The sequence below is a fragment of the Danaus plexippus genome, chromosome 15 (genome assembly GCF_018135715.1).
Source record: "Danaus plexippus chromosome 15, MEX_DaPlex, whole genome shotgun sequence".
NCBI classification, from domain to species: Eukaryota; Metazoa; Arthropoda; class Insecta; order Lepidoptera; family Nymphalidae; genus Danaus; species Danaus plexippus.
The window spans coordinates 1296831-1320713 of NC_083547.1; the positions used below are offsets into that span (position 1 = coordinate 1296831).

At 32.4% G+C, this 23883-nt stretch overlaps 5 protein-coding genes across 5 annotated transcripts; 3 read left to right on the forward strand and 2 right to left on the reverse strand.

Moving 5' to 3' along the window:
* The first annotated feature begins 220 nt into the window (after positions 1–220).
* On the forward strand, positions 221–1642 carry LOC116766094 (nitric oxide synthase-interacting protein homolog). The gene is made up of 3 exons (XM_032655750.2): positions 221–387; positions 481–1179; positions 1421–1642. Exons 2-3 carry the CDS (start codon positions 500–502, stop codon positions 1605–1607), a joined length of 867 nt encoding a protein of 288 aa, XP_032511641.1. The 5' UTR covers positions 221–387; positions 481–499; the 3' UTR covers positions 1608–1642.
* Positions 1643–2051: 409 nt separating this feature from the next.
* Positions 2052–5558, reverse strand: LOC116766410 (uncharacterized). Its single transcript, XM_061522933.1, has 8 exons — positions 5344–5558; positions 4861–5273; positions 4733–4792; positions 4471–4596; positions 4245–4386; positions 4024–4143; positions 3545–3798; positions 2052–3107 (listed from the first exon to the last, which is right to left on the reverse strand). Exons 1-8 carry the CDS (start codon positions 5425–5427, stop codon positions 2126–2128), a joined length of 2181 nt encoding a protein of 726 aa, XP_061378917.1. The 5' UTR covers positions 5428–5558; the 3' UTR covers positions 2052–2125.
* A 245-nt stretch (positions 5559–5803) lies between these two features.
* LOC116766523 (large ribosomal subunit protein eL21) lies at positions 5804–6762 on the forward strand. The gene is made up of 3 exons (XM_032656405.2): positions 5804–5961; positions 6159–6295; positions 6384–6762. Exons 2-3 carry the CDS (start codon positions 6167–6169, stop codon positions 6732–6734), a joined length of 480 nt encoding a protein of 159 aa, XP_032512296.1. The 5' UTR covers positions 5804–5961; positions 6159–6166; the 3' UTR covers positions 6735–6762.
* Positions 6763–8752: 1990 nt separating this feature from the next.
* On the reverse strand, positions 8753–12282 carry LOC116766481 (ubiquitin carboxyl-terminal hydrolase 46). Its single transcript, XM_032656336.2, has 8 exons — positions 12065–12282; positions 11815–11895; positions 11276–11492; positions 11118–11198; positions 10533–10729; positions 9756–10013; positions 9288–9431; positions 8753–9051 (listed from the first exon to the last, which is right to left on the reverse strand). Exons 1-8 carry the CDS (start codon positions 12107–12109, stop codon positions 8941–8943), a joined length of 1134 nt encoding a protein of 377 aa, XP_032512227.1. The 5' UTR covers positions 12110–12282; the 3' UTR covers positions 8753–8940.
* Positions 12283–12897: 615 nt separating this feature from the next.
* Positions 12898–18427, forward strand: LOC116766318 (calumenin-B). Its single transcript, XM_032656140.2, has 7 exons — positions 12898–13110; positions 13512–13730; positions 14926–15085; positions 15507–15627; positions 16476–16597; positions 17107–17225; positions 17509–18427. The coding sequence occupies exons 2-7, from the start codon at positions 13513–13515 to the stop codon at positions 17732–17734; spliced, it is 966 nt and encodes a 321-aa protein (XP_032512031.1). The 5' UTR covers positions 12898–13110; position 13512; the 3' UTR covers positions 17735–18427.
* The last annotated feature ends 5456 nt before the right edge of the window (positions 18428–23883 follow it).

Below are 23883 nucleotides of genomic sequence, written 5' to 3' on the forward strand. Positions count from 1 at the left end.
GTTTAGAACAGGCAAACACGTTTAAATACAGTCTAGTATCAGCTGTTGTGTATTTTCTATGCAATATATTTGCTTATTGTTATTTGGTTTTGAGAGATATCATATATTTCATAGACGTTTATAAAAAATAATAACATTTTATAAATATAACACGTGACAAGGAGTATTATTTAAAGAACAATTAATTTTTAGGTCGTTTTACTGGTTGCTCAGGAATATATTTTCAGTCTGTTGACTGGAAAGCTCATGTACTTCCGAAGTAATTAATTAGTTATTACTTATTTTGTCAAATGTCACTTGTCTGTTAAAAATTGATTCTACTCGAAGTAATAGCTATATTATAAACAATAAACTATTAACATCCCTTTTTCATATTTTTTCAGAAAAGTAAGTATATTACGTGTAGAAAATTTACTACAAGAATAATGTTGGAATAAATTTTTTCAATATTTATTATTATTCCTGCGATTTGTTTTTCAGGTAAGGTTTTATTCTTTAAATGACTCGTCACGCAAGAAATTGTACAGCTGGCGCTGTATATACTTATCATGAAAAGAAAAAAGATGCTGCAGCATCGGGATACGGTACACAAAACGAAAGGCTAGGAAAAGATTCCGTGAAGAGCTTTGATTGTTGCTGTTTAAGATTGCAGCCATGCAGAGACCCAGTGGTAACCAAAGAGGGTTATTTATTTGACAAGGAAGCTATATTGGAATATATTATAAGCAAGAAAAATGAATACACACGAAAGTTAAAGCAATATGAAAAACAAATGAAGAGAGAAGAAAATGAAAAAAAAGAGCTGGCAGATGCTGAAAAACAAGCGAATCTTATCAAATTTATGAACAGAGAAAATAATATTTCAAATAGTAAATCCTCAGAGAGTAAAGCATCTACGTCAGTTTCCAACTTGGCTAATGGGAAACATAAGGAGCTTCCAAGTTTCTGGGTTCCATCTCAGCTGCCGGATGCTAAGATCACAAAACTTGAGAAACCTGATCCAACTGTATATTGCCCCATTAGTGGGAAACCTTTGAAAATGAAGGACCTGGTAGATGTCAAATGGACTCTTGTTAATGACCCCGATGATAAAAAATCATTAATAGCTAAAGAAAACAGATATATGTGTCCCGTCACACACGACATTTTGGGCAATTCCGTTCCATGTGCTGTCATCAGGTAGGCCTGTTGATACTAACAATAAGAAAAATCTTTTGTTTTATAATCAAATTTGTAAAATTTTATTAAAGAGATGATTGTTAAAGTTGTATTGAAGTAATACTTAAAAATGCATTATTATCATTCCTGGTCCTTTGGTCCACTCTTCATGGGTTTCATTACTGTTTGCCTTGTCATGAATTTTATCTATATTATTACTCCATTTTGTAAGAACTTGCTTAATGTGTGGTATGTTATATAGGACAAGTGGTCATGTTGTGACAATGGAATGTGTGGAGAAGATCATCAAGAAAGATTGGCTTCATCCACTCACCGGCGAGAAGTTGAAAGAAAAAGACATCATCCCACTCCAAAGAGGAGGTACAGGATACGCTCTCACCAACGAAAACTTGGAGGGGAAAAACGAAAGACCTGTCCTACAAGCTTAGTACATATATCGTAATAAAATTCCCTTAAAACTGGATGTTTAAATTTTATTTCTTCTTCTTCATTTTGGTTAGTGGCATTTCCTTATATTATACTGAACTATGTTAAGAAGGATTTGTGAATGATCAAGGTAGCGACTAAAGACTAAGAACTTTAATACTGCTGATATCGCTCACTGAGAGCTAAAATGTTGATCCATCTAAAACAAACAAGATAAGACGCACAATACATATACAAATGGCTAGTTGATTGAAAGACACACTGTCTACTGCTTGATGTTATTCTTGTTAATAAAAGAACATAGAATATAAACTATACGAGTATTAACAAAAAAATAATATTTTATATCTCGCAGATATATAACCTGAAAATTTACAACTACCTCCGAAATATATATCAAAATAATCACCATTACCGTAATGTCAGTCAAAATGAAACTAGTGCACTTATTATTCTATAATATGAAAATATTTATTAAAAAAATATGTAAATTATTGAACTACACACATAATACATTTGGCTATGAATTATTAAATGAGAACAAGTCCATCTGGAAATCGCTAGCAGTGGTTCTCGCAGGTTCTGTGCTTGTCAACTCATTGCCGAGGGATTCTAGGAAGTTGATTAATGCTTGTCCATTGCTCGATGAAAAATCATCATTTATACAGAGATCGTTATTATCAATTAATGTGTTGTCAGTTTTTGTATCCCTAATATGTATTAGAGCGGGTTCGATAGAGGCACTTGATCTCATGAAGTCGTCAGCCTGATTGCTTATCAAACTATTTGTTCTTATAAAATCAGACTCATTCTCCGGCCATTCCTTAGTTGCTTCTTGTGACTGTTCAGATCTGTCCTTGGATACGGCCGGGGCTTCATCGACTGGGCTGTGAATAGACTGCTCCATTTCTTGGGCCAATTGATTTAATTTCAATGGTTGCACTATTTGTACTTCATACTTTGCCATTTTCTCTGGGTTTATCTGGAATTTGCGGAAGACGGTCGATGATGATTTTATTGGTGATGATCTGATGTCAAAATGTGCGCTGTGGAATTGTATATGCGATGGTTTGGAATTAAATACTTTATCGTTTCTGATTTGTTCGTTACTTATCAATACGTTATCTGCTGGTTTTGTTTCTGAGATGAGGGAGACAATGTCGTCCATAGACAGACTTGCGACTTGCGGTTCACTTGTTAGTTTAATTTTCTTCCCAGCATTATTTTGATTGGTCTGTTCCAATTTCTGCTTCCTATTTTCAATCTTAGCCGCAGCTGGTCTTTTATCTGTCGCTTTCAGAGCATCCATCTTAGACTTGTCCGATATTTTGGCTTCAGTGGGCTGTAACGTCGCTCTTATAATTCCTTCAATATCCACATGAGTTTGTATAAGTTTTGCTTGTTGCGGTGGTGGGTTGTGGTCACAGTAGCCATCTTTGTCTTTCTTACAATTAAGTGCATCTATATTAAGTTTGTAGTCACCCGGACTTATTCCTAATAATCTGTAACAAGGTATACGATTTAGATTTTGTATATTTCATTTCTGTAGCTGAAGAACGCGCAAATAAAAACACATAATCTATCCAAAAACAATCCTAACAAACAAATTACACGTATATGTCAATATAATGGACTTCTTCATATTTTTTCAAAGCCTCCGACCTCTAGCAATAAAAACCTGAATTAATTTTATTTTCAAGTGAATCTTATTGCGACTTCCAACAAGGAAACGTATAACGCTCCGGGGCTGGGGGGAGAAAAATAAATAAAGCGAGAGGCGGTGCTTAGCGCTCGAACGCAAGCGGGCAATCAATTGCGATTTGTAAGTATGGTTAAAGTCGTAGGCAGCAAAGGCTATACTCAGCATTATTATTCCTTAAGGTAAAGTAAAATAATCATTATTTTCAATTTACACGTTAAAAGACTAGCATATCTTCACCTGCTAACATCTTCATTGATTTTATTTGATTTCAAATTCGATTTATCATCAGTCTTCGTCAAGCATGGCGCCAAATGTTTTAGTTTCTCAATCAGATGTTCTAGTTGGTGTAAAAAGGTTTCGGGCGTCTTCTCTTCGGGACTCGCTTGTACAATAGCAAGCAAACACTGGAATAAATCATTGTGCTGCCTTGAAGGTAAGTGTGATGGGTGATATTCGTAGTGTCTATTCAAACGCTGGGGACTACAAAACTTCTGAAATAAGAAAAATATATTATTATTCCACACTTATGTTAGGTGATACTAATTTTGTCTGTCTTTATGTTACAAACTATATGTTGTATATTAAATAATTCTCTTTGTGTTTAAAACTACAGCCTGTATATTACAGAACAACTGTAATTTAGTTTTTGATGTTGATTGCCATACATTTGTATGCGTAAGTTGTTGCAACAACAGTAATATTCAACGGACACTCACAGAGGAACACTGGAGACAGGAGACTGGCGTAACGTTTTTCTTCTTGATCTTATTTGGAACTTCCTCCATAAGGACATTTTTGGGTAACTTCACAATTCTCCCACTCTTAGTCACTTTGGTCTGAATGTTAAAGGAAATACTGTATTATGACTATCACAATGGAAATATTAATATTGATGTATATTAATAGGCTCCTATAGAATTTTTATAAATAAATTTACCTCGAGATTAATTTTGTGATCATCTTCACTTTCAGCGTCTATTTCGTTGTTAGTAACAATTTCCTTTTTGATATCTGGCTTTTTTTCTAATAGTAGTTCCTTATTTTTACCTACTACTGCTAAATCTTTAGGTGATACGACCCTGTAAAGGTATTATTTTCAAATGTTATCATTAAAACTTACATATCATAACTTATAATTATATATGATACATATCATAACATACTTGTAAATGTATTTAGTGTTTGTAACTGGATCGTAAGTGGGTTCCGGTGGTGTGTTCTGAGGATTATGGAATATTTGTAAGGCGTGATTCACAATCTTCATTTGATCATCACTGAGGCGGTTTAGACTGAAATCGGAGTTCACATTAATTTAAACTATTGCTACAGATACTAAAAGCATGAAAATTGTTAATATTGTAATATAAACTTATATAAGTATATATATATTTTTTTGTTGTTATTTTGTTAAGTTCAAAACCTCACCTATGGTATGTCTCACCCAGCTTCAGCAATTGAACAGATGTGTGACGGGATTTGTGACATCTGGAAAATTAATAATAAAATAACACATATCTCATGTGTAAACAAATGTTTATTTAGTTGTAACATACTTCTCCTTTGGTTTAATCTTTGGCAATATTCTTCCGTTATGAGATCTGGTTATGTTTGGGAGATCCTTCAATTTCACTATTCTACTGTTTATGTCCAGTTTGGGTACTGAAGCTGCTGCGCTTGCACCATTAGCTATGTATATTGGCTTTAAAATTACGTTGTTTGCTGTCATAGTATTGTTTTGTTTAGTCGGAGCTTTAACTTCACTTTTTGGAAGAAGAAAACTTGCTAATTTTAAATTGTTGCCAACCACGTTACATTCCTGTTTTTTTAGAATCCTTGGTTTGCAATTATTTTCCGTATGGTTAAGGTTAGTTTCCATTTTGCCGCTATTTTCGTAAAATCGTTTCAAATTCTCGCTAATGGGTTTTTGGGGGCTCTGCGTATTCTGTGTTATGACATACGATTTCGACTAAAATAATTACAAATTAGTATTTGTAAACATAATAATAACACAAGATATAAAAGCAAATAAATAATACCTGTGTTACACCTGGACTTTCTATAAAATACACGGGCGTGTACTGACAGGAATTCATAATACTGTTATCAGTAGATGTATTCATTATAAATAAAAATACAATAAATAATACTATATATAGATTTCTACATAACAAAATAGATTATAATTGAATCTCTTGTAAAAATTATAAACCACTTCCTTGTTGTGCTTGTCGATTCATGACGTACGTGTGAATGATTGATGACAGTGATGTTACCAATGTCGTTTAGAAAATTGTTAAGTTTAATGTAAATGTGATATTAATAAGTGTATTCATAATTATATCCAAAAAAATATTATTTAATCTCAAAATGTCTAATACTTTGGATAAAGATTATTATTCAATAAATTTTATGTAGTGAAAGAATTTTCTGTTATTCGGAGGTATTTGTTAAATATTCGAGATAACACGATATTTTATAAAATAGAATCTTAAAATAAATGTTGAAGTTTACCTTTATATTGCTAACATTTATGAGACAAAAATAAAAATTTTATTTAATAAGAAAATTGTTTTTATGGCAATAAAAAAAATCTTAGTCTATTCAAAGACAACATAACCTTTTCTTTCTGAATAGCCAAGCGCTGTCAAGCTAAGGTGATTACTGAGTAAATTGTTTTAAAAATCATTTTACCTTTCAAATTCTGATTATAAATTAATAAAAGCAGACGTTAAATAGTAAAGCTTATCGATTTGATAATATACTTTGCTTAATTTAAGTTCTTGGAAGTGTATTTCGAGCAAGTTGTTTCAGCCACGTGCGTGTGTTCAGGCAATATTGTTATAATTTGCAGGCATCAAAATGACGAACTCCAAAGGTTACCGCCGTGGAACCAGGGACTTGTTCGCCCGCAGGTTCCGTACCCATGGCACCATCCCTCTATCTACTTATATGAAAGTATACAAAGTCGGTGACATCGTCGACATTAGGGTAAGTACAAGTCAGTCATTGCATTTTGTAATTTATAGTTCAATTAAAGCTTTCCAACCTGAATAAATTTTCTTATGAATTGTTGTAGGGCAATGGTGCAGTCCAAAAGGGTATGCCACACAAAGTTTACCACGGAAAGACCGGTCGAGTGTACAACGTCACAGCTCACGCTCTTGGAGTCATCGTGAACAAGAAGGTTGGTGGAAGGATCATCCCCAAGAGGATCAACATCCGCATTGAACACGTCAAGCACTCCAAGTGCCGAGAGGACTTCCTCAAGCGTGTGAAGGAAAACGAGAGGTTGCTAAAGGAAGCCAAGGCTGCCGGAAAGGTCATAAACCTCAAGAGACAACCACAGCCCCCCAGGGCTGCTCACATTGTCAGCGGTACAGAGAAACCAGTCCTGCTCGCTCCTATTCCATACGAGTTTGTAGCCTAAAGTGAAATATATTATTTGTAAGACATAATGTTTTTATTTTAATAACTATCTACTCTTATCCCTCAAAACCTTGTTGAATTTTTTAGAGGTTTTATTAAAAAAAAATTTAATACTTGCAGTCGGCATTATTTTTTCATTTTGTTTTTAAATCAGCGTTAATTATATATGAACATTCTTATCCCTGTAATGAGTAAGTTATTTTAGATGTCTACTTATTTTCAAACAAACAAATAAATATTGTAAAATGGCGATCTGGTTCTAGCTAATGATTATTTTCTCTTTACTAAAAAGTTTCTTAAATTAGGATTATTCTGGAAATGTATCTTTGCCGACAGCTACGTTCATAATAAGCGTCGCGTAATTTCGTACACAGTACATCTGTTATGATGTGATCCAGCGAGAATTACGTTATGAAAGGATAAGTTAAAGCATATATGTTCTTCCGATGTCTAAACTATATTAACGGCAAGTTCCATCAATATGCGTTTACTACGTTTTAAGCGAAAGAAAAAAAAAACATCCTTATAAGTTTTTGATATTTTAGTAGATATTTTTAAGCCTAATATTTTGTTGAGCATATTTTATAGATTTAGAAAATTTTGTCAGACTTACATTTACTAATAACGTTGGTTAAAATAAGATCAAATTTTTTAGACAGTCAAATTATGTAATATAAGAATACCTAAAGTTCACGGGTACATATTTAATTAAAAAATAATTGTATTTATCGCGCCATTTTGTCATGTCACATTTTACACTTGCGAGTATACCTCGTATTCCCGCGTTCAGGTTTATCGTGAAGAGGTGTACCTCGGGCAAAATGTTGTAATATCAAGTTATGTAGTAAATCCGAAAAACAGATTTATTTAAATAAGTTAACATATGAAGATCATTTTACATCATATCAACATAATTCGTGTGGTCATAAATAAGAAATGTATTTATTCCATTTCACATTTAAGGTGACATAAAATATGATTGTACATCTTGAAGTAATATTTATTAGTATTTTCTTTCATTTCTCCTCAGATTCAATTATTTTAGTTATTAATCTCTAAATAATTCTAAAACTGCTTCAGTTGTGGTAGATTTTTTTATCATCCTAATCAAGTATTTGTTTAATACCGGGTAATGCTTGGCTATCATTACAAATGTTGGTAAGTACACTGCCTTAGTTAAATCCTATTAACTTTTTCCTTGAAGACTACCACATTGCGAGTGTGAGGAAACGGAGACACAGACAATGTCTCTATCGCTTTATTTTTTATTTAATTTTTTTTTATTCGGCCGGTACTAGAAAGGCATACTCGAAAGGATCGAGGCAGTGACTCGATAATACATAGCAATCTTTCTTATGGTATTTTTTCCAAGTTCATTACTTGCCTCAAAATTTAGAAATATTTCGTTGAAAGAACCAATTTTCATAACAAATAAAGTAAATAATTGAAGACTTCGAATTTTTTTTCCGTAATAAAAAGTTATATTGATTCCTTTGATTGCCTTTTGTCAAATAGCTGAACCTTTTGTACTTACTAAATCCAATCCAATAGTTTCTTAAGACGTTCTTTCCTCGTAGCAATATCTTTTGTTTAATTCTTTATAAATACCAACCACATTTCAATAACCATCCGAGAAATTAAATTCAAAAGGATTTTTGAAGAAAAAAAAAATTGGAAAAATTTGACCGCGTTTCTATTTTTTTTTATTCCAAACATATTCAAGCCGGAAAAACAATTGAAAGTTTTTTTTTATTATTAAATCGGTCATCTGCTTCTGCTGATAACCATTTATTATTATTATACAGTAATATATTTAAGAACCTTAACCTAAAAATAGACATACTTGAAAAAAAGCTTCTTTTCATCAATTTATTTTTTAGAAAAGAATAAATACGGTCAAAATTAAATATTACATACTCTTAGATTTAAGTTAAATTTAAAAAAAAACTTACTAAAACTCTTCTACATTTTTAAAATGTATATAGATAATAACAATTTGAAGTAAATAAACATCACAGGTTATAATTTTAAAATGATTTTTATTTACAAATGAATGAATTTCAATAAGAAGAATAATATATTTTTCTTTTATCAGTGTTCCAAATTAAATCTCAATAACATATGCCACCTCAACTTTAACAATGCGGCATATTAACATTATTTAAGGTGTCTATCTTAATTATATAAATTAATATATTTAATGAAACTTAACAAGTAGCATCCCTAGATTGGTAGAAAAGTATATATCCTGTCTCCGATGACTTTTGTATATCAGAAGTTAGGCCGTAGAAGTCTTCTATAGCTGATGCATCAATTTTCTGCAAGCAATATATTTTACTATTAAAATTCTGTAACATTTAACTTATAATATCCATAAATTACAAAGACTTAATGATTGTATGAAATTTGTATACTTCTATCAAATGTGGTAAGTGTGGCTTGTAAATAAAGCTTTGGTCGCTCGGGATAGTTCTCTGATATATTAACATTATGTAAATTATCTTAATATGTTGTATTGAGGTCAGAATCATTAAAGGTATAAATTCATACACACATCAACCATATCATCATCAAAGAGCAGCCAGAACCCATGACTCTTGACAATGCTGATGTAATGTCCACGGTTGGGTCCGGAGCCACAGTGCACCACAACAGCTACTAGGTCGTACAAACGATCAGGGTTCACAGCGTCATCCGACTGCAAAACCATTGACACTACATAGCCACAGCACTTTTCCATGAGAGAAGAATATAAGTAAGAAGCACAAAAGAAATACTATGGCAATTGTTGTATGTAAACAAAATTTGCAAGAAATCTGACTTATGATATATTTAAAAGCATAACAGGCTGGCCATTATGTGATTGGTAAGTTATTTATCGGGTAAAGGTATGTTTCAAATTACCTGTTGCTAAATAAATGTATTGTTTTAAAACATTGCACATTTCTCTTTTAACCCAATTAATGCAGAATTAGACGGAGTGGTTACTACAAACTATCACATACAAAATATAAATACTAACGGTGTTAAAGAGCCTCAACTCGAGCGGGAACACAACTCTATGCGACACTTTGATATGCCTATTATACTGTTCCATGTATTTGAATCTCTTCAAATGTAACGCTAGTATCAGCGGCAACTTCTTCACCCTCATACGTTTCTGTGCCTCTTGGTAACTGCTGCAGTTGTCACATTTGAATTTGTTGTCGTTGCAAAGGGTTTCTGTGTCACTGAAGCACTTGAGGCAGTGTGTTATACTCGTGTTCTGATCAACGTCCACCTGGAAGTAATAAGTGGGATCTATGAAGTCCAGATTAATAGATATATTGAGTGATATTTGTCTATACTCTACATTTTCAGTAAATATTTTTTTTTGACTGAAAATTTATATTGAGAAAATATATTGAAAGAAAAAAGTTTACATTATAATGGGGGATATTAGTGAGATTTAGTAGTTTGTTGGCTCACTGGTTTGAGAAAATACAGTGGAAATGCCACTAAGAGAGATCTATGTCCAACAGTGACCTTTAAAATATGGCATTTGAATCATATTTATTTTATATTTAGTTAGCATTTTATTGAAATGTAATTCAATTATAAAAAGTTTTTTGGAATGATATTTTTACAAAAAAACATTTAATCAAAAAAACGGAACATTTCAATACTATAGTATTTCAAAACAAGTTTTGCTCCTAGTATCACAAATTACAATGAACATTGTTTGGCACAACCAAATTTTACAAAGCAAATATTTTCAAGTCCATTGTTGGCGTGTTAATATTATGTATATATTAATGACCTGTAAATCGAAGAAGTGCTCGTCCTTACTGCTGACCGTTTCACAGTTCAGACACCTCGTCTCGCTAGTTAGAGTTCCCTGGAATATCTCGTGAACCCACGTCGGCTCCGTGTTCTGTGGTATACTACCGTTGCAGGTAACATTCTCTTTCACACCATCAGTTTTTTGTAATTTCAATGTGCTTTGATTTCTTTCAGCTGAAGAGATATATAAGGATTACTATAAAATTGATCCCAATCATCATTTGATGTTACAAAAAATTATAATTTTTCACTAATTTACAGAATATAAATAACTCTGTAACTATGAAATGACAAGGCAATTGTAGAGAACCTTTGCATATAATAAATGCTTTTATACATATATATATTAAGTCATAATTTCATAGAATATCCTCTTTAACTCTATAAACTGTTCTCAATATAGATAAGAAAATAATCACATTGTTTTCATAAGCAAGATAACATACAACATACAGTAAGTTTATATAGATGGTATTAAAATTGAGACAGAAAAAAAACTATACATTTCTATATTATGTAATTACTAGAGAATTTTTTGTTTAATACACTGTCCACGACTCACCCAATATTATTTCATTGATGTGGTTTATAAGAAAATTTAGAAATTCGTGAGCGTCCTGTTGCATATAATTATCAAATTCTTCTGTAAACAAAATCAAATTCTTGTAACACAATATTTTTACTTATTTATTCTTGTATGTATTTATTATATTATTTTACCTTTTTCTTTTCTTAATCTAGCTATAAATTTTTTAGGTGCAATGGACCCTACTTTTTTCTTCTGTGTCGCGATGCTATAAAACAAGTCGGCTAAGCATGTTAGTAGAGTCTCCTTGGTTCTCTTGTTCTTAGCTTTGTATTCTAGTACCCTGTCTCTAAATGGTCTACAGAAGTACAGGGCTTGTAAAACGGAATTACTATAGCAGGTGTTGCCAAACTGGAAAAAATAATCATCGTAGAAAATTTAATGAAATAAATTGATTATATAAAAATTATCATAGCAAAGAATTTATTTCAGTATCCATTTTATGTGAAAGGAGATAGTGAAATAGATAAATTATTTCTGAAGAAGCACTACTACTTACATAATACATTTTATTAATTTTTAAATATAGACGTTATTTGGTATTAACACAAATATAATTTTTTTTTTTGCTACTTATTTAGAATAATAAAAAAAAAGTTTACATAAAATATGTTGTCTATTAAACAAGTCAATGTTCCAAAGCTATGTGTATGAAGTATCGTTGGTTACTCACATTAACTAAACCAAAATAATGCTCGTTCGGTGGAAACTGCTCTGACCCAATATCTCTTTCTAGCTGCGATATATTTGCGCCCTGTAAAAATATGTTGCACCACTCATCTTAACTAAGATTCTGATTAGATATTCAACACTTTGTTCAGTTACAATGTTTATAAATTTTTTCAACATAATCCACAGATGAAATTTAAATATTAATCCCTTTATATATATTCATCAACGTCGGCTATTTTATTTTTACTTACCATTCTCTGTTGGAAGTTAAGGCCGAGATCCTGACATATTGACATTTGCAATCCTGTTTCAATAACTTTATTATAAAACACGTGTTACTTTAGCCAATAAATTTAATTTACATTAATTCAGCGGCCGTTTTTAGTAGCATAATTATGAATCCGTATAGCTTATGCAAAATAAGCACAACAGTCAGTCAACTAACGTCCATGACAATCAATCAATTCATTGACATTTAATTTCAGGTTTGCCACTGTGTCACATTATACGTAGTACTTAATCGACTTTCAATCGATAATATGAAAGCTATCAGTAGAAGTAAGCAAGTAGTAGAAAAGATAAAAATAAAATTTTATCGAAGCTAAGAAGGAAACAAAACTATTTACCAAGTAAATAAATTACATGGCATTCCGGTCATATCATTCAATATTATCTAATTTTAATAAACTTAATTCTTTTCTTTTCAGTGCCGATGGTGCAACTCAAACAAATTCTTTCCAAGTGAAATTTATTATATTTACTTTTATACTAGAGAACTTCAGAAATAATAAAAATATCCTTTTCTGAACCGCATTTAAAGGAATTTTATGTAATATTTAAATTATACACTATTTAAATGCAGCTGTAACATACCACAGCCGCTCTCTTCAGTCTAAAATTCTTATTCCTTTATTTGTAACTTTATCTTTTTTTCACAAATTTTTAATTTCTCAAAATCGATTTGAGTGTAGAAGTCGATTAGAATAATCGGTTTCTTTAAAATTATTTTCATTTATTCTATACTCTATGCTTACTTTACATAATGACAAGTTTCATATACTGCCAATTTAACTTGTCTGTATACTCTATTATTCTGCAATTTTCATCGACTCTATTATCTTGCGAGTCGCGAGTTCCCTAATCGAAACGGGAATAAGGAACGCAACATAATTAAAAATCTGTGCCGGATTTACGTGTACGTTGTTGACGTGGCGCTGTAAATTATAAAGCTAGAATTTCTATATTTTAGTCACTGAAAAATTGATTTTACTGAAATTACGTTAATACGCTGCGAAATGTAAGTATTTTTTCCTAGAAAATAATATTGTTTATCGAACCTATTTTAGAAATTCTATGCCGGCTTGTGAAATTATCCGGCGAAAGATAAGACCAGAAAATTATTTAAATTTTTTAAGTCCATGTTTCTTTTATTTAATGTTTAAACAATGTTATTACTTTTCAGTTAATTGTTGCTGCTTTACTATGAAAACTCATGATAGTTTAATTTTACTGCGCTTTTGCCAATAACAATAATTTCTTTGATTATTTCAAATTGATATTTTCCTCAATAAAAAATAGCGCTGTAAAAATAAATATTTTGAAAACCTTGTGTTAAGTAATGAAATATATTTTTGTCACAATAAGTGTAGACTTTTTAAGCGTATGTACAATTCTTTAAAGTTTTTTGTGTTTTTGCAGAATGTTAATAACATTGTACACAGTTCTTGCCATAACAGCGGTATTTGCTGGTGTTCCCAACCAGGATGAGTCTAAGCGGATGATGGACCACTTGTCGGATGCTGAACATTATAGAAATGAGCATCACAACAAACAATTTGACCATGACGCATTCCTCGGGGAAGATCAAGCTAAAACATTTGATCAATTGTCGCCTGAAGAAAGCAAGAGAAGACTAGGGTAGGTCTAAATTTAAAAAACACATTTTCTGGACATGTTATAACTCTGCTACACGAATTCAAAATGTCTAGAACTTTCTGACTGTAAGTTTAAAGTGTAAAGGTCAATTGTTATACAAAGTATGTCCTCTCTCTGAAAACAACATTGTAAACTAATTGATTTTAGTCAAATATTACGTCAGTGACATCATTTGTTAAAATCTGAATAATAATTATATATTGTTAGTCTTTGTTCCTTATTTTTCATAATTTCATCTGTTAAGTTTTTTAAGAAAACACTGATATATGGAAAAAATATGACTTGATTTCAACAGTTATCTTGCAGTATTTGATATTGCATGTTTGGAAGTTACAATCATGTATACTACCAAACCAATTTGGATCGCTGAATTGGAAAAGAAAAGGAATTTTTATTGTGAACTAGCTTCCTGGGTTCATGTTTTATATGAGATATTAAACAAGCAAAACGAAATCGCATTTCTAATCTAGTTAAAATGACTAAGTATATGGTTAATATCCTACTTATAAACTTGCAAGTTATATATGTGTGTGTATATGCACATATGTATGTATGAATGCTTTGATATATCTATGAAACTATTAATTTTTATTTTTTTCGCATACAAATCTATGTAACATATTTTAAAAATATAACTTTGTCTCTAGCAACGTAGCCCTGACATCAGAGTAAGGTATAATTTGTATCATAAAATAGGTTTCGTTTAAGCGGAATAATGCTGACAATCAGATGACCATATTATGTATTGTTTTAAGACAACATTAAAGTCTCTGAGCCTTGCTCAAAGTCTGTATGGACGAAATCACAGACAAAAATTGTTGTAATATGAATTATGTTAGATTTGTAAATTATTTAAATGCAAACAGTTCTGCTGGATTTATAAGTCTCAACATGATTGCCTCCCACTCGGTATGTGGGTTACATAAACTGCGACACCTCAAATGTGTATTCAGCTGTTTAAACACGCCGTGTTATATTAACTTAAACGATATAAATATCTTTATAGATCCTACTAATAATCAAAATTTTGTTTAAAGTATTTTTTTTCATAAAATTTTTAATCGTAATACGTATTTAATTTGAAGAAAATTTGATGGTATGCACCGAAATTAACTCGCCCACTCCGTATCTAGAGTTCACCGACCTCGTTATCATATTTGATAATATTTTTTTCCAGAATCATCGTCGACAAGATAGATTCTGACAGTGACGGATTTGTTTCTCTCGTTGAGTTGAAGGATTGGATTCGTTACACGCAGAAGAGGTACATCGAGGAGGACGTGGAAAGACACTGGAAGCAGCACAGCCCTAATCATGACGACCTTATTCCTTGGGAGGTAAGGACTATTTTTATTTAACACAATTCATATATCGTAGTTACGTTTTAGTTTACAATTAAATTAAAAAATATATATATACGGGGCAATGACTCATAGCATACAGCTGACGCATGTACTATATATTTAAAAGATTTAATAAATTTATCTTCTAAAAGTTTTTAATCGAAATATTTTTATAGTGTGACACATCTGTGTACACTCAATTGTATATTTGTCAAATAAATTAAAGTTATCTGTGGCCATAAATAAGGAAATATAGAACAGCCCTTATAAAAAGTATTGCTGTGAATTCATTAATAATTAGCTCGTTAGTCATATATATATATATACATTTATATAAAATGTATTTGGTAAATTGAAATCTTAATTATGTGTATATGTATACAGATATATTAATATAATTTTCCCTATATTTAAGACATACAAGAAGAATGTGTACGGCTTCATGGAAGATATGACAAATAATGAGTTGAGGAATGCCGAGGGTGCGACTTACACCAACCTGATGAAGAGAGACAGACGCAGGTGGCATTATGCTGGTAAATAGAAAAATCTATCAATTAATAGTCGATTTTTAACCCACTTTGAAGATATTTTGATAATTTTAAGTCACATAGAAAACCTTTTTATTATGTTACATATTTTAATTATCTGTGCTGACACTGCATGTATTCGATATAACTAATTTGTGATTCCTTGATTTGCTATGATTATTTTTATAAAATTTTAAATAAGTATAATATTTAATAAAACACACTGTCCATCTTTACTGTAGTCTACTATAATGTAATACTGAAAACCGCATTAAAATAGGCACAGCCATATCCAAGTTGTCATGAACAACAGTTGAGTATGAGTTGAGTACATATTTTTTCTTTATCTTAAAAAGGGGGGAAATAATAACATAATGAGCTATTTTTCTAACATTTTGACATCTCATCGCCTTAAAATTCGGTCCGGCCCCGCCTTAAATTAGCCTTCCACTCTAATTGTTAAAAGAATAGACAAATTGCCAGATAGCATATAGAAAATAAAACATGTCTGAAAATGGAGTGATTTATATTTTCATAATAAAAGCATTTTTTATATATATATTTTAACAGCAAAAACAAAAACCATTGTTTGATTCTCAAATACACCCCTGAAAAGAGGTTTAGCTTAATAAGATCTAAGACTATCGCGAGTATTCAGTTAAATAAAACTAATATTATCGGATTACACGTTATTTTATTAGTTCAAACTACATACTCGGGACGTTTCATTCGTGATCACGGTTAGTTAGATTAGTTAATATCAGTTTCATTAAGAGGTTTAACCTCTACCTGAACCTGATCCTGAACCTTTTAAAATTTGTACCCTTAATAAATTTGTATGTCGATATTTTCAGACGGTGATCAAGATGATGCTCTGAACCGCACCGAATTCGGCTGGTTCCTTCACCCCGAGGACCACTCCGGCATGAGAGACGTGGTCGTTCTGGAGACTATGGAAGACATAGACAAGGATAAGGTATAATACTAGCACACCTTAAAAAAACTGCGTCAAAAGACCACAGTATAAAAAAATATCTATACATTTATTGTTTTTTTTTTTCAATAGTGGTGAACACTTGCACATAATATTCTGCCAATGTAATGAAGAGCAGGGATTTTTTTTTTGTATACTATGTGGACTTAGTCTTGAGTATAATTTTCATTTCCATTGCATGGGCGTATAGTGGGTAGTGTACAATATGAGAGGTCACGCTATACTCAATTACTTAATACATAGTAAGTATTTGAATGAAATGACACTGAGATACAGGCCTGTGAAGACACTTTGAACTTTTAGTCTAGAGTGGATTCTTATATTCTTGATCCTTGCTCGATGAGTTCATTGTCAAGACTTCAATCTCATCATACAAATAACCTAATATTTGAGGTACACAAAAAATATAACACACAAGCAAGTAAAGCAATTCTTTGAATGTGTTCGACGTACAATTTTCATTCATTCATTCACTCGTTTCGCTTGTCCAGGACGGTAAGGTGTCCCTGGAGGAGTACATCGGTGACATGTACAAGCCGGAGGAGGGAGACGTGGCCGAGGACGAGCCGGACTGGGTCAAGCAGGAGAGGGAACAGTTCACGGGATACAGGTCTGTCTATATATACGTTAATATATGTATACACACAGTATTAGAGTCTACACAGTCGTGTCGGTTGCACTGTTTATAACTCACGGCTGTACGGTTTTGAATGAAAATTGTTGGACCTAGCTTAGTCAGCCATACATTTCAAATTTTGAAACTAACGCATTCGTAGTCGCGGGCGACAACTAGTATGTAAGCTAAACGTCAGATCCATGACGTTTGTCAGTGAAAAAACTACGAAGCAGATAAATTTAATTAGAAAACTCTTTAATATCATTGTAAATTTCAGAGACACAAACAAGGACGGTTACATGGACGAGCGCGAGGTGAAAGAATGGATCGCCCCGCCCGAGTTCGACCACGCGGAGGCCGAGGCGAGGCATCTCGTGTTCGAAGCGGACTCGGACGCCGACGAGAAGCTGACCAAAGACGAGATACTGGACAAGTACGACCTGTTCGTCGGATCACAGGCGACCGACTTCGGCGAGGCCCTGGCCAGGCACGACGAGTTCTAGATTGGAATTTTATTCGAGAATATTCGTTCTCGATATAAAATATTAGCGTCTCAACAAAGTTTATGTTAATTAACAGCTCGAATTTTATGTTTCTGGTGTATTATTTGTCTTTGGTACAAACCTGTGTAATCATGTCGTACAAATAAAAAATCGTATACATTAATTCCCATAAGTTACTCACAGTTAATATCATTAACCATTTATTTACAATGATTTTTATTCTTAGAAACGGTGTTGCTAGACGCTAAAAATTCAAATGAAAAATTACTTCAGTGTTGCCAGCTTGAAATTAAAATATTTTTAGGGCATCTTTTGTTTATGTATCGCATTATATATATATTGTCTGAGCCATATAAGATTGTCTGTAGATTTAGTTTTATATAATAATATATTAACTCATACTAAAATGTTATTAGTGAATCTCTTCAACTTGTGAAATTATTTACTTACATTAGTAATAATTAAATTAGCTAAGACTTATCGTAAAATGCCAAAGCTTTTGATGACTAATCTGTTATAATAACTTTACTATCTGTGTTACTACTTAATATTACTGAAATTCCATATTCTATGCATTTAATATTGTTTTTAAGTAACTTAGTTTAAGAAATGAGTCGATCTTGTTTGAGAGCCATTAAATGTTTCCTGTATTCCAACGTAACGTATTTTTTGAATAAACGATTTTGATTTTAATTTTTTATTTGCGACGCTACCGAACACCTCTCATCTGCTTATAATATCTGTGTTTTTTTTTTATTTATCGACATTTTAAGATGGAAGAATTTAAAAAGTTTGATTTCGTATTTACATAATTCTGTTTTCAATAATCGGGAAAGCAATTTTTGTCCTCATTCCCAAAAAAGATCGAGTTACTGATCCAAAAGATACTAAACCGATAGCCTTAACAAACACCGTAGTTAAAATCCTTTTCTCGCTCCTGCAAACGAGAATGACGCGGTTCATGCTTAACAACAGGTATTTTAGGCCAAATCACCAGAAGGGTTTTTTACTGGGGATTTCTGGATGCCTAGAACACAACACATTGTTGTCGGAGAGCTTAAAAGTTGCCAGAAAAAGCGAGAGACAAATAACAGTTTGTTGGATAGACTCAGAGAATGCGTTCGGGTCGATACAACACGAGCTAATGTCACTCGCGCTAAAATGGTATAACTTTCCAACAGTAGTTAGTGAACGCGTCATATTACTCAAAATTAAAGTTTTCTATAATATCTAAAGAAGGCGTTTCAAAAACTTTGAGATATAATGTAGGACTATTTCAGGGCTGTTGTTTGTATCCAATAATATTTAATATTGTTATTAATATTTTAGTAGATACACTAATCAGTAACGAGAAGAAATGGGGGTATCGGTTCAAGTTCAATAACAAATGCACAGAATCCATCTTAACCTTCGCTGACGATCTCGCAATACTGACACGTAGCTCCAAACACTCAAGTTCTATTGGATGAGGTGAATAAATTCTGTGAGTGGACGGATGGATTGAGGACAAAACCAAATAAATGTCACTGTCTGTGTCTCGGTAGGCGAAATACAAAACATACCTCATACGGTCCGGGATTATCGTTAGGCGGTCAATGCGTTTCTACGGTTACGGAAAATGCTCCTTTTAAATTTCTCGGTCGTAAGATTGATAATATAGGTCGTACTCCGTTTTTAGAAGGAATAGTAGATAGCTTTTTGAACGATCTTAACAAGGTCGATAACCAACCAATTAGTAACGTCAACAAACCTTGGATCTACGATAATTATCTAATATCACGTTTGAATTCGCCTTTCCTCGTCTATGATTTTAGTAAGACTCTTCTTTCAAAACTAGATGCAAGTGTCGTAAAGGTTTTGAAGTTTTGGCTCGGGCTCGCGCTATCGGCTGATTCGTCAGCGTTATTCAGGGATCGAAACAATTTTGGAATGAATCTAAAAAGGCCATCGGAGCTCTATAAACACCTAAGAGTTTCCAAGAGACATATTCTGGGGAAGTCTCAGGATGGCGTTATTACATCACTCCCAAAAGACAATGATGCCCTAGAGCTAGAATCGAGACTTCAATTCCACAAACAGTTTATGATAGGAGTACAAAGTAATAGAGTAGGATTAGGATCGAGTAGGAAGGCCAAAGATACGGATATATTAAAGTCCTTTATACGGCAAGACGAGAGTTCTAAATATAAGATCCATGCAATGAACTTAGAAATGCAGAATGAGTGGCTACACATCGGAGATTTTTGCATCCCATTAGCATTAAAATGGCGCACTTTAATTCATGATTGGTCGCCAGCACTGCTAAAATTTTACCTCAATGCGTTCCAGATGACTCTCCCAGATCAGAGTAATTTAGTAAGATGGGGCAAAGGTACCGAAAACACTTGCTACATCTGCGGGGAGGCAGTTGGAACTGCTAAGCATTTGCTGGTGGGATGTAGGGTACTCCTGGATAGCGGTCAATACTAGACCGGACAAATTTTTATATTCGCGAATTTTAATAGAGCTCACGGTTCTTTGGGAAACCAACATCCCCAAAGACCATGCCATCAAGGTCAAAAAGTATTACGAGCTCACTAACGACCTCACTAAGGATATGTTCATTGTAAATTTGTACGCGGTAGAAGTAGGAGCGAGAGGTATAACAGCCAAATCTCTCTACAACCTGCTAAAAGACATAGGCCTGCCAAGAACTAACATCAGTTCATTCTTGAAACGTGCGTCGAAGGCAGCCCTAGCAGGTTCGTTTCATATTTGGTTAGGTAGAGCGAGGAGCTTAGACAGTGGAGGTGAGCGTTTAACGCGCGTTAGATAGAGGCCCCTTACACCTACACCTGGGTCGCAAGTCCCAGGCACTGTTGAATCTCCTCTCCCTGCAATGCGATGGAACCGGCACCCGCACGATGAATCCATGGTATGCTGAGAGGTTTCGTCTTTTTTTGAATTGGTATTGTAAACATATTCTTACTTTTTTTAAAGCTATGGCTTCATTCCCACTGAATTCATGGAATATTTTGACAAACACAAAGTTGCTATTTGTTGGACGAATTATAACCTTGAGTACTGTGAGGGGGAAACACGAAGGAGTTTGTCGAATGGAATATAAGCGTTTATTTAATTACTGTTATTATTACTCTTTATTTTTTTGTTTTTTATTTTTTTAAGGAAGACTAGTTATATTTTTACCAGCACCTAAAACAACTAAAAATACATAAATAATAATCTGAACTTCTCTGTATATTATGTTAGTGATGATTGATGTGATGCCTTTCGAAGTGTCAATGTTATAAGGAAATATTGACATTTCTTAAATGTCAATATCAAATTGCTTGTTGAATAGCTTTTCTCTTACGACACTGGCAGAATATACCTGCTGTGCGCGTCTTTGCTCGGATGAAGGCCATATTATATAAAAAAAGCTTTTCTCTTAGAAATAAATATAAGGTTTTTTGAACTGCGCTGTAATAGTTTATGATACAATTTAAGAAATCAATTAACCGTAATATTGCGTAGCTTTTTTTTTTTACTTATCGATCGACCGGTTCGAAAGATTTGATGTTTTACTACTTCAATTAAATTACAGACTATTTATCTATGATTTAATTAAAATGGCGACCTTGACCTGAAAAATTTTGGGATATATCCGCAAAGCGTCTTCCCATACAAGAATGTAACTTGTTTGATAGTTTTATAATATATAAATAAAAAAACGTAAACAGTCTGCAATTTTCGATCATTAAGAGAAAACTACTGTATAAATATCAATTAAATTTCCCAGTGTTATTTCTTAAGACACGTGGTCGTTATACTCAAATATTGCGATAACTTCATTTAATATAAAGTTATTAAAATCTTCATTAATTATTTTCATTAAATACGAGTTTACTATCGTAATTGTTTTTGTACCTGCTAAAAGGAAGACAAATATCAAGTAGTGTTTTAATCCGTACTATGATGACGATGTGAGCTACAGGTCTGTATGGTTACAATAAGTTTGCACGGTCACAATTCATACAAAGCGTTTATCGTTCCGTATTGAATAGAGTAATGAATGAAAAACTCTAACGCTCCGTACGTAGCCTGACGATGCAACTTTCGGGTAAGCGTACAGGTCTGCATATGTGGAAAATAAGAATATCTGTGTATGTACAATACAAAGAATTTTTGGTTCAATAAAGAGTACATAAAATTGTGTTATAATATGATTTTATAAATAACTAGATTTTGCTCGCGACTTCGTCCGCGTAAATTTCAGAATAAGTTATATATAGCCTTTCCCCGTGACTTCGTCCGCATTGGATAGTTTTTTTGTATAGTAGTATGAAAAAACCTGAGCGGTACTTTTTTGTACGTATGTTTGAATTTTGCCGAGATGGGATGAGGCCATACTGTGACTATCATAGGTTAGGTTAATACATTTTAAGAAGAAGATAGGTTACTGCAATACATTTTTATATACGATGTTTTTTGTTTTTCCTTCCTTGGCCAGAAAAGTAATTTTACCCAAGGGAATGCGTCATTTTCCCGGGCTAAAAAGTAGCCTATGTCCTTTCTCGGGTATCACAATATCTCCATACCAAATTTCTTGCAAATTATTTCAGTAGTTTAGGCGTGATTGAGTAACAGACAGACAGACAGAGTTACTTTCGCATTTATAATATTAGTATGGATATATACTGACGATGAAGCTAACCTGAGAATTCTTGTAGAGAAAAAAAATATCTTTATGAATTAAATAAAAAACTTTTTTCTTCATCTTCGTTTTAAATAAAATATCATCGAGAGAAGTTTAATTTAAAACTTAATTATAAAATAAACAACTTCGAATAATACTTTAAAAGAGGTTTTAAGGTTATTTGCTGTTAAATATATACGTACATAATTATTAAGCGCCTTTGAGTTTGGTTTCCGAGTGTGCAAAGACGTAGGATAATCTGACTCTGTGGTTACTGTATAGTATCACAAAAAATTGCCGTGGGTGTAGTCTCAATACGCTAATGTTTTTTATTTGATTTACTACAAAAAAGTCGCGAATGGACTTTTTCTCAAAGTAAACAGACAAAGAATATTAAGGTACGAACATATATTCAATTTTATGAATAGATATTATATCTAGTTAGGAATAATTGTAGCCATACGCCATGATGCAGTAAATAGTTTTATATCCTTTTCGATATAAGAAAATTAAATCCTATTTATTTTGTATGTATATGGTTCAAAAAGGAAAAGTTAAAAAAACATGGCAATTAGTTTAAATATTTTCATAAACATTTAACAATTATTAAATACACACATACCGATGTTTAAAAACTCATATCTTCAGGAAGTTCAGGAAGTTCCGGAAGTGAAGCAAAAGCAGAAAAATTGAAAGAAATAAAGAGAATAAAGAACAGTTTCCTTAAAATTAAATTGACTTTTATTTCTTACGTAATATATTTTACGTGCCGTCTCAATGAAATCACGTGACAACTCAAATGAAATATTCCAAATATGACCATAACTTAATTTTTTACTTGTGTAGTTTTGTTATCACAATTACGTGTTGAACTAATTTTGTAATTCGCGCCATTAGACAACACTTATGTTTATTCTAAATTGGCATAGCCAGTTCCAAATTTTACCAATAAAACTTATATCAACTCGCTTTTAAGTTCAATCTGCTTTTCTAAGAAAATAATAAAAATAATAAAATAATATTAATCAGTGTATTTAACAAAAACATACGGAGCGTTAACAGTCTTTCAATTATAAATCTTCGCAAATTATTGTATAAAAGTAGGTTAGCTAATGAGGAACGCTAAACGCTTCCTATATAATATGACTATGCAAATCTAGAATAAGCGTAGTGTCCAACACAAAACAACAAAGAACTGAAAAAAGAGCTAATGTCTATGCCTATACAAAAGCCATTAAATCCATAATGACCATTCTCTGAAAAATAACATATTTATTTGACCTTGACTAATGTCAAATACATATACATGTTTTAAATGTAAAAATTATTTAGTAGCTATCTATAGGGAAAATTATGAATGACGTTTATGAGTCTCTTTTGACTTCTAAAGTACTACGATACGTAGTATTTACTCAAAGTTCTGAACTATATGGATACGAGAACGTGGTTAAAATGGCAATTTGTCTTTATAAAC

Coding starts and splice junctions, on each gene's coding strand:
- LOC116766481 (XM_032656336.2), bottom strand. CDS start 12,109: ATGTCAATATGTCAGGATCTCGGCCTTAACTTCCAACAGAGAATG. Junction 10,014..10,532: donor AGCACTTCTTCGATTTACAG/GTCATTAATATA, acceptor TATTACTTCCAG/GTGGACGTTGATCAGAACAC. Junction 9,432..9,755: donor AGTTGAGGCTCTTTAACACC/GTTAGTATTTAT, acceptor ATGGTTTTGCAG/TCGGATGACGCTGTGAACCC.
- LOC116766523 (XM_032656405.2), top strand. CDS start 6,167: ATGACGAACTCCAAAGGTTACCGCCGTGGAACCAGGGACTTGTTCGCC. Junction 6,296..6,383: donor GTGACATCGTCGACATTAGG/GTAAGTACAAGT, acceptor GAATTGTTGTAG/GGCAATGGTGCAGTCCAAAA.
- LOC116766318 (XM_032656140.2), top strand. CDS start 13,513: ATGTTAATAACATTGTACACAGTTCTTGCCATAACAGCGGTATTTGCT. Junction 13,731..14,925: donor GAAAGCAAGAGAAGACTAGG/GTAGGTCTAAAT, acceptor ATTTTTTTCCAG/AATCATCGTCGACAAGATAG. Junction 15,628..16,475: donor ACGCAGGTGGCATTATGCTG/GTAAATAGAAAA, acceptor CGATATTTTCAG/ACGGTGATCAAGATGATGCT.
- LOC116766094 (XM_032655750.2), top strand. CDS start 500: ATGACTCGTCACGCAAGAAATTGTACAGCTGGCGCTGTATATACTTAT. Junction 1,180..1,420: donor GTTCCATGTGCTGTCATCAG/GTAGGCCTGTTG, acceptor TATGTTATATAG/GACAAGTGGTCATGTTGTGA.
- LOC116766410 (XM_061522933.1), bottom strand. CDS start 5,427: ATGAATACATCTACTGATAACAGTATTATGAATTCCTGTCAGTACACG. Junction 4,793..4,860: donor AAGATTAAACCAAAGGAGAA/GTATGTTACAAC, acceptor TTAATTTTCCAG/ATGTCACAAATCCCGTCACA. Junction 4,144..4,244: donor ATCACAAAATTAATCTCGAG/GTAAATTTATTT, acceptor TTTAACATTCAG/ACCAAAGTGACTAAGAGTGG.